This window comes from Diabrotica virgifera, chromosome 2 (genome assembly GCF_917563875.1).
Source record: "Diabrotica virgifera virgifera chromosome 2, PGI_DIABVI_V3a".
Classification (NCBI taxonomy): domain Eukaryota; kingdom Metazoa; phylum Arthropoda; class Insecta; order Coleoptera; family Chrysomelidae; genus Diabrotica; species Diabrotica virgifera.
In genome coordinates this window covers 15631333-15641220 of record NC_065444.1, presented here as the reverse complement: position 1 = coordinate 15641220, position 9888 = coordinate 15631333, and the positions used below count along the sequence as shown (strand labels likewise).

The 9888-nt window shown below is 32.8% G+C and overlaps 1 protein-coding gene across 2 annotated transcripts; it reads right to left on the bottom strand.

The window, feature by feature from the left end:
• Positions 1–6396: 6396 nt before the first annotated feature.
• Positions 6397–9115, bottom strand: LOC114345815 (uncharacterized). 2 transcript variants are annotated; one of them, XM_028296613.2, is made up of 3 exons: positions 8936–9115; positions 7501–7665; positions 6397–6665 (listed from the first exon to the last, which is right to left on the bottom strand). In XM_028296613.2, the coding sequence occupies exons 1-3, from the start codon at positions 9030–9032 to the stop codon at positions 6466–6468; spliced, it is 462 nt and encodes a 153-aa protein (XP_028152414.2). In that variant the 5' UTR covers positions 9033–9115; the 3' UTR covers positions 6397–6465. The 2 variants fall into 2 exon arrangements, with proteins under 2 accessions (XP_028152414.2, XP_028152421.2); XM_028296620.2 differs by having other exon boundaries at positions 7501–7578.
• Positions 9116–9888: the final 773 nt, after the last annotated feature.

Sequence of the window (9888 nt, the reverse complement as noted above, 5' to 3'; positions counted from 1 at the left end):
CCATGACAAGAAGTATCCTGATTTATGGGTGTGAAAATTGGATAATAAATAAGAAAACCAAAAACAAAATAAGAGCAACAGAGATAGAATTCCTAAGGAGAAGCTACAGAGTAACTAGAAGAGACAGAATAAATAAAATAGAGATTAAGAAAAGAATGGTCATGGAATCATATATAACAGACTACATAGAACAGAAGAGACCTGGTAGAGGGTAGAGACCTGACAGAAGAGCATATCTTCCAAGAAGGAAGAGAGGTAGACCCCGATGATCTTTCAGGGATGAAGTGGACGAAGCAATGCAAGGAAAAAATCTTCAGGAAGGGGACTGGCAAAACAGAAAAAACTGAAGTAAACGGTTGAGTGAAGGAATACAGTGAAAACTGTGGAAATCCTTAGTATACTATATACAGTACATAAATCGTTCAGCTGGACATAGGGAACATACACTGTATATATTTAGATACATAAATACATACATTGTATTATATTGAGACTATTGTAGCAACTGAGCTCTCTCGATGACAATATGGTTGTTAACATTAAGGGACATTAACCTCAAAATTGACAACTCATTTCGACTGACACAAATAAACGTCAAAATATTACAATGTAGTAGCTAAGTATTTTTGGCCTAAGGGAATGGGAAAACGGTATAGTTTTGAAATTAGTTTTTAAATAAAAAAGAATGTGTGTGTACTTTGTACGCACGTAAGAAGATATTCTTCTATTATATAATAGGTAATTTAAACGAAGTAAATATACTTAAAAGGTTATTTGTATTTTATTTAAAAATCAAACTAACTTTCTTATCTGCCACTTTCAAAAAATTTTTATTAAAACAACCAAAAATAAAAAAAAATATATATGAATCGCCCAGGAATTGAACCCGCAACCTTCCAATCTCAGTGCTAACGCATTTCCCACTACACCAGCGAGGCCCTAGAAATAGACATGTAAGTTTCGGATATAATTACACAACACGGCGACATATAGTGTAAAAATGTTATGCTTATATAATATTTTATTATTTTACTACAGGGAAACACAAATCCAAAAACCCAAGAATTATAATAAATAATACATTTCCTAAAACCACTAATATATTCTTTTAATGACTTATTTGCACGGTTACAGATACATACATACCTATCTTGAAAGATTAGCAATGAACTACATACTGTCAGAACTACATACTGTCATTTTGAAGCTATTTTCTTGTGGCATTTTTATAATCAAGTATATTTTCCCTCGTGATTTACTATGGAATCTCTAACGCGAGAATTTCAGTGCCACCGTTGCATTTGGTTGTCTTTTTAAAGACATATCACATGCTATGATTTTTTGTGGCGGATATTCTTGAGTTGGGATTGATTTCATGTAATCGAATGAACTATCTTTTAGTAAAGTCGTCCCAGGAACGCAACTCATCAATATTGGCAATATCATTTTAAAGTCGTCTACTTTAAAATGTATAATACGTGTCTGAATTGCCGATATAAATGAGTCAGATTAAATAAATTATTAGAAGAATTTTTTACTAAGCAACAACATTTTTGTTTATTTAGTATTATTTTGTATTTTGACAACGACACCCGACTTGGGCGTCGAAACGTTAATAAAATCATTTTTAGGTAAAATTGTGGCTTATTTCCCATTTGAATATACTTGATTACATACTGTCAGTGTGCGCAGGCGCGCGGATCATGTACAATTTTACCCTCAATCGATTCGCCGCTAAAGAAGAATATCTTCAAAAATATTTTAAAAATTAAAGAAAAATTATTAGATCATTAATCATAAACTTTGTTTTTGATTTATTTATGGACAGTCTTGCTTCAAAACTCACTCATTCTATTCGTTCTAACAACTCTATTGCACCAAAAACTCGTATTCGAACAGAAGCTTCAACTAACACAGGTTAGCGCAGTTGCCACAATTCTTTCAATTTATATTACCTATGTCCAGCTGAACGATTTACGTACTATATAAAATTTTTGGAATTTTAACAAATTCCTTTTATATTATGTATACAGTCATTTCTTAAATTATTTTAATATAGAAAACCAAGGGAAGGTTTTTAATTTATTGCCGAAATTAAATATTAAACAAAAACGTACTGGTATTTGATATTTTATGTATTTTTAAAATCCTGATGCATAATTTGATAAGAAAGTACCACTCCTTTTTTAAAACATGCAAAAACCATCTTTAAATATTCATTTTATAACTTTTATAACCCAAAACAACACATCCTCAAAAAATAAACTCATTCTGTTGGTAATAATAACACAAACCTTGACATTTTTACTAATCGGTTCATAAAAGAAGAAGTATATAAATTTATTGTTGTACCCATTATATTATAATTGGACTATATACGTAAAATCAGTAGGTATGGAAATCGCATAGTTAATAATCGATAAAAAAAGCAATAAATTTCGTGTGTTGCGATCTCACGCCTACCTTGTTTGAGTTACACTGAAATATTAGATAATAAGATGCTTTGGATCTACTATCATCCTCTAATAAAATCTTCGCTAGTAAATGTATCATTAAAACATCATCTATATTTTTTAAATGAACAATTTCGTAATCGTTTAAACTGAGCGCTCTTACTCTTTGAGATTACTTAAAATTTATAAATCCACAAAGAAAAAGGTTTTCCTGTAGTATCTGTATACCATATATCACAAAAAATTTAAGTAAATCCTTTATAAATTGTATATAATTTATTAAAATTCCCTAAAAAGTGCTATATCACATAAGCAGAACGTTTTAGATCTGATTACAGATCATCATCAGTGCTAAACAGGATGCTCACATGCTTCTTCTTCTTCTTCTTTTGCCCTTTAGTTCGTCCAATTTTGAACATAGGCTTCCCCCAGTTTCCTCCATTCGCTTCTGTTTAGTGCTTTCTGTTTCCAGTGCGTTTCTCCTATCTTTTTAATGTCGTCTCCCCATCTCATCTGGGGTCGTCCTCTTGCTCTCTTTCCTGTCCATGGTCTCCATTGTTGTATCGTGGTATTCCACCTATTGTCCGTTTGTCTAGCGTTATGACCTGCGAAGCTTCATTTTAGCCTGGCTATATGTTGTCCTGCGTCTTTGACTTTTGTTTTATCTCTTACCCAGTTGTTTTGCTTTTTGTTTGTTATTTTACTCCTAACATTGCTCTCTCCATGGCTCTTTGTGTCTTCATTATTTTATCCAGGTTTGCCTTGGTCAAGGTCCATGTTTGGCATGCGTATGTGAGAATTGGGAGTATGCACTGGTCAAACACTCTTGTTTTAAAGTATTGTATTTTTTTATTCTTTAGGACCCATTTTAATTTCCCAAATCCTGCCCAGGCTAATCTGACCCTTCTTTTTACCTCCGGTGTTTGGTTTTCCTTATTTATTTTTATTATCTGTCCCAAATATATATAATCATTAACCGCTTCTATTGTGGTGTCGTTTAGTATTACGTTTCTATTATCTTGTGTATTTGTCATTGTTTTTGTTTTGGCAAAATTCATTTTTAGACCTATTTGTTCAGATTCATTTGCTAGTTCGGTTAGCATAATTTGTAGTTCTTCAAAACTTGATGCTATTACTACTACATCGTCTGCATATCTTAGGTGGTTTAGTTTCTTTCCATTTATGTTTATTCCCATCTTTGTCCATTCCATTGTTTTGAAAACATCTTCCAGTGCTAATGTAAATAGCTTAGGAGAAATAACATCTCCCTGTCGCACTCCTCTGTTAATTGGTATAGGTTTTGTGGTTTCTTCCAATTGTACTGTCATTGTTGCTTTCTTATATATATTATGTAATAGCATTCTGTATCTGGAATCTATTCTATAGTTGTTTATAGCTTTTTCTACTGCCCACTTTTCTACGCTGTCAAATGCTTTTTCGTAGTCAACGAACTCTAAGTGCAGATTTATATGGTATTCGTTAGCTTTCTCTTTTGTCCTTAGTGTCCTAATTATTAGATGATGGTCAGTGGTGCTATATCCCTTTCTGAATCAAGCCTGCTCTACTGGTTGATATGAGTCCAACTTGTGTGTTAGCCTGTTGTTGATAATCCTCATGCATAGTTTATACGTTTGCGACAGCAGTGAGATGGGTCTGTATTTTTTTATGTCCTTTCTGTCGCCTTTTTTAAATAACAGGATTGTAACACTTTCGTTCCATTTGTCGGATATTTCTCCTTTATGTAGACGCTGATTAAATAGATTTCTTAATGTTTGTAAGATTTCTTCTTTACCTTCTTTCAACATTTCAGCAAGGATTCCATATGATCCCGGTGCTTTGTTGTTCTTTAATTGTAATAGTGCTGCTTCTTTTTCATAATTTTCTATTTTTGGTAATGTTTCTGAGTTTACATTCGTGATTGTTTTCTTGATATATTCCTGAATGTTGAGATTTGCGTCTTTCTTTGAGGTGTATAGTTCTTTATAAAATCTTTCTACTTCTTCTGATATCTTCTCTTTTCTCCTCTCTTCCACATGCTAAGCCACCAAAATTGAAAATATTTGGGTAAAAACCCTTTAAAATTATACAGTTATGGAAACATTGACTGGAATTGTTACGAGTAACATGGAAATATTACATGATTAGGCCCCAGGCACCATTTGACCCACATTTGAGTTGAAAACTTTCAGAGGTTCAGCTACCTCATCTCTTGAAAGGTCGTTGGCAACGGTTGTTGCCAACAGTTCCCTCACTTGAGTTGAAAACGTTCAGAGGTGTTCAGAGGGTGTTGGCAACAGTTGCCAACGACCGTTCAAGAGATGAGGTAGCTGAACCTCTAAACGTTTTCAACTCAAGTGAGTGTCAAATGGTGCTCGGGGCCTAATCATGTAATATTTACAAGTTACAACATCCATGTTACTTATAACAATTCTAGTCAATGTTTCCATGACTGTATAATTTTAAATAGTTTTTCCCAAATATTTTTCAATTTTTCGTAGCTTAGCATGTGAGCATCCTATCAGCACTGATGATGATCCGTAATCAGATCGAAAACGTTCTGCATATGTAATGTAGCCCCTTTTAGGGAATTTTAATAAATTATATAGGTACCTTTTATAAAGGATTTTACTTCCATTTTTTTGTAATTTATAATCTTGACGCTTATAAAACTTGACTGTTTTATTTATACGATATTCTGTATATATTCTTCTATATTCTATACCTATATTTAATTTGTGCTTTTCTATCTATCAACAACTTTTTCTTTGAATTAGTACCTTCTTTTTCTTCTTTTTCTTTCTCTTTATAAGAAATTCTGCTTGTTCACTGGCAGATAGATACCTCAATGGAAGGTTGTCACTCCATCTTTTGCGCGGTCGGCCGATACCTCTTCTACCGATTGGTGATTTATCCCTTTCTATTATAGATGTAATATATAGGTGATACTTATGTGGTTATTCCATTCTTTTTTATATTTAGTGTCCATTCGTTTATACACTGTAAGTTACATTGTCTTCTAATACTCCTTTTCGATCTCTCAGTATTTCCTGTAATTCTTCTCACTACTCTCATCTCTGTCGATTCTAATAGTCTTTGTGTTGTGGTTGTATCGGGTCTTGTTTCTGATGCATATGCCATTATTGATCTTACACTGGCTTTATAAATTCTTGACTTCATCTCAGTGTTAATATGTCGGTTTCGCCATATAGTGTTATTAAGGCATCCTGCCAATCTATTTGCTTTTTGTACTTGTTTTCTCACTTCTTTGTCCTAGTCTCCGTAGCTTGACAATGTAATTCCAAGAACTCCATTTATTGTTCAATTGTGGGAGACCACAAACACGCTGGATGGACAACATTAAACAAATGTCCAAGAAATAGCAACAAAACGACAAAACTCACAGAACCGTGTAGAGTGGCGAAAAATGGGAGAGACCTATGTCCAGCAGTGGACGGAAGAGGTTGCATGATGATGCCAGAAAAATTAGTTGTTAAAAAAAGATTGAAACATGGGAATCCCTAGAACCACAAGGTAGGGTCGCCGGTGACCCCACCCACCTCACAAATTTTTTTGACATTTGCGTGATTCTCATGAACCTGTATGTGTATATTGTACTCCCATCTACCTTCAGTATTTCACATGACTCAGTGATGCGTTTTTTTAGGAAAGTTCATATTTAGTCGTATTTGCAACACATTTCTGATTTTTAACCCCACCTGAGGATAGAAAAGGCCGCCAGGTTTGTGTTTACTTTGTAAAAAATAAGTGTGCAGAATATCAATGTGTTTGTAAAGATTGTAAATAATATAAAATAAACTATTCAACTCCTAACTTGTTTTTAATTACCTTTGCATCATAAGATGTTGTATTCTCGTTATAATATTAAAAAAATGATTCCATCTCATTATTTTTCAAGACAGAAAACTGAAAGAATTTGTTAAAATATACAAAATCAAAGTATATTTGAGTATTAATTCTAAAAATTTACATATTTAATAATAAAAGTTTGTGGTTATCGATCGCCTTGTTCACATATGGTTTCCTCCTTCGAGATCTTATTTAATCCTGATTTTTTAATTTCCTCGCATAAAGTCGATCGTAGTGCTATATTCGTTACGATATTATCGATAATTATTATTAGCTGGAATATCTTCTTCTCATCTTCCAAAGAGAACGTGAAGGTAAAAGGATTTTCTCTGAATCCACAAGCGCCTATAACAGAAAAATAATTGAAAACTCAAGGAACAAAAAAATAGAAAAAATTCAAGTGGTGTAAGATCTGGAAGTCTTGGGGGAGGATCCAATATCTTCAGTTTTGCCGATTTACCATTCCATATGAAGATAAAGGAAAAGTTTCATCATCACTTAAATATTGCAGTATTTCGCTAGACTGCATTCGACGATCTGGATCATCCTCATTGATATCCTGGACATTATAAATTTTATACGGATATTTTTCGTTTTTTAGTAGGTAAGTACACGTAAAACAGACCATTTAGATGTTTGTATCAGCTAAAATCATCATTCTATCAGCTGAAGGTTATTATCATAGTTTCAATTACTGCCAAGAGACAGGGAGTGGCAGTTTGAACATTTAATAAGCGAGAAGCAATGTTTATTTGTCAAATCACCATTTTCTTTCTGTTTTCTAGCAATAAAATATATTTTCAATTAAATAAATTAATGGCATACTGCATGTTGTGCCAATTAATTTAATTCAAAATTAGTTTTTTTGCCACTCCGTATGAATAAGTATGTTAATATTTATATTACTGAATAGAGAATAATAATTTAATATCCTTTTAAATGAGCTAGCACAGGACCCCTATTCTCATTTTAAAAAATCAACGATTACATCATCACGCCCAGATAGATAGAGTCATATATGCCAAAAAATCGTAATTTAATATTAATAATCGACCTGTGACGAAATTTGTTCCCAAAAAATGTTCCCCTATTTCACATCCATTCTCAAAAAAATGAATTTATTCCATAATTTTGCCCCCCAGTGTATAAATATAATCACATACAATTATATAAACTATACCTTCTCTGTCTTGAAGATTACTCCAATAGTTAAATCCTTCCAAAATAGGAATGTAGGAATTAGTTTTTCCAGGGTCGTCTACGAAAAAAGTTATATACTTTAGTAAATATTTTTCTTTCAGTGTCAAATTACTCCATTTTAAAAACAACTGTTGAACAACTGGGCCTGCAAATAAACATTTAAAATAGTAAAAAATACATTTCAAAACCTTATTACAACTCTCGAAATTCTTATTTGTTTATACACCAAGCTCATAACATAGCTTCGGAATGGTAATAGATATACCAATGGATATACCTACAGTCTACAGGGTGTACCAAAAGTAGTAAGACGGTCGAATATTTCGCGAAATAAACATTGGATCAAAAAACTGGAAAATATGTGTTCAATATTTTTCAAAAATCTATCGATTTACAAAAAATACGACCTCCACTTTACCCCCTTAGGGTGAGGTGGGGGATACCTTTAAAATCTTAAATAGGAACCCCCATTTTTATTGCAAATTTGGATTTTTTACGTAAAAATAAGCAACTTTTATTCGAGGAATTTTATCGAATTGTGGATAGATGAGGCTATAATCGGAAAAAACGATTTAACTTGATACCCTAAGTAAATTATAGAAACAGTCTAATATCTCGAGAAATACACTTCCAAATGAAAAACCAAAAAACACGTGATTAATATTTTTCAAAAATCTATGCCACTATAACTACTCTCCACTTCCATCCCCTGGGGGTGAGGCGAGGGTAAATCTTAAATAAAGTCCCCATTTTTATTGCAGATTTGTATTCCTTAGGAAAAATAACTAACATTTAGTCGAGACATTTTTTAGAATTGTTGATAGATGGCGCTATAATCCGAAAATACTATTTATTAGCGCCATCTTTAAACAATTCTAAAAAATGTCTTAAATAAATTATACATTTTTTTCATGAGGAATACAAATCTGCAATGAAAAATTGGGTTCCTATTTAAGATTTGAAAGTTATCCCGCCCCACCCCAGAGGATGGAAGTGGAGGATAGTGTTTATTGTCATTCGACAGGTTTCTGAAAAATATTAAACACGTGTTTTTTGCTTTTTCATTTGGAAGTGTCGGATATCTCGAGAAATCTTATAATACATAATAACATAGCTTTATTTACCTTTCCTGTAGGACGTAGGACATCTTAAGTTAGTAACATGTTAAAATGAACAAGATCGCATAGACATCCATCTTTGTGATATTAAATGAAAAGGTTAATTTAATTGTCATCGAACCCATGTTGAAATACTACTCAGTAAACATACATTAAAAGAAAACTAACTACCTACTTCTAAATTTTTAGAAGACAGCAAAATATAGATTTTAACGTAACAGTCCGATATTCAGGTAAAATTAGATACAAAATAAATAAAGTGAAATCGATTCTAACTTTTTTTGAAACCATACTTACATTTATGTGTTATATACGCCACACACTGAAAAATCTGTGAATAAAATTCTTTTTGGCTTATGGTATTACAGTGTGTTTGCGATTCTTCAGAATTCATTGTAAAAATGTATATTATAAACAACAAAAACAATTTTGAATTCTCAAAAGTACGGAAAATTGTCACGTGATTGTAGTCATAGATTGGTTGACAGTTTTCCTAAATTTGAAATGTCATTTTAGCCAATTCGTACGCCATAAAGTATGCAACACAACATGCTTCTGTTCATATTGCATACATACTAAGGGCCGGTACTTTCTGTCCTGATTAAACCCTGTTTAGCGGAATTTTGCATGACAAAACTCCTGTTTTATTTCACCCATTAAAGCTATTGTTCTTGTTATCTAAGAAGGCTGTTGAACTTGACTTTTTGGGAATTGCTACAAAGGTCGATTGCAACCATTATCTGGGGATTGTGGCAGTCTGACATATTAGATTAAAGAGTGCAACTATTACATCAATAACATCTTGATCAATGAGTTTTAATAACTCGATCATCTGGTCTACTAGTTTTGCCTTCTTTTGTGTTTTTGATGGCATAGATGACTTCGTCTCGTAATATTCTTCTTTCTTTTTTATGTGACTTGTTAGAACATTGGCGATCAGTCGCATGATCCTCAATATTCTGCGGTAAGCCCACATATCAAAAGCCTCAATCCTCTTGCACATTGTTTCTCCGTGGGGGTCCATGCTTCCATTCCATAGAATAAAATGTTGAACACATAGCAGCGTAATAAGCGTTTTCTTATTTCATATTTTTACCTCTCTGTTAGTTAGTATCCTTTGCATTTTCCTAAATGATGTTCTCGCTTGCTCTATTCTGCATTTGATTTCCTGTGATAAGTCATATTTTTCACCCACCGAGCAGCCTAAATACTTGTATGATTGTACTCTCTGCACCATGTCTCCATTTATT

Coding starts and splice junctions, on each gene's coding strand:
- LOC114345815 (XM_028296613.2), bottom strand. CDS start 9,032: ATGAATTCTGAAGAATCGCAAACACACTGTAATACCATAAGCCAAAAA. Junction 7,666..8,935: donor GGCGTATATAACACATAAAT/GTAAGTATGGTT, acceptor GTTTATTTGCAG/GCCCAGTTGTTCAACAGTTG. Junction 6,666..7,500: donor TAATCTTCAAGACAGAGAAG/GTATAGTTTATA, acceptor TTTCTGTTATAG/GCGCTTGTGGATTCAGAGAA.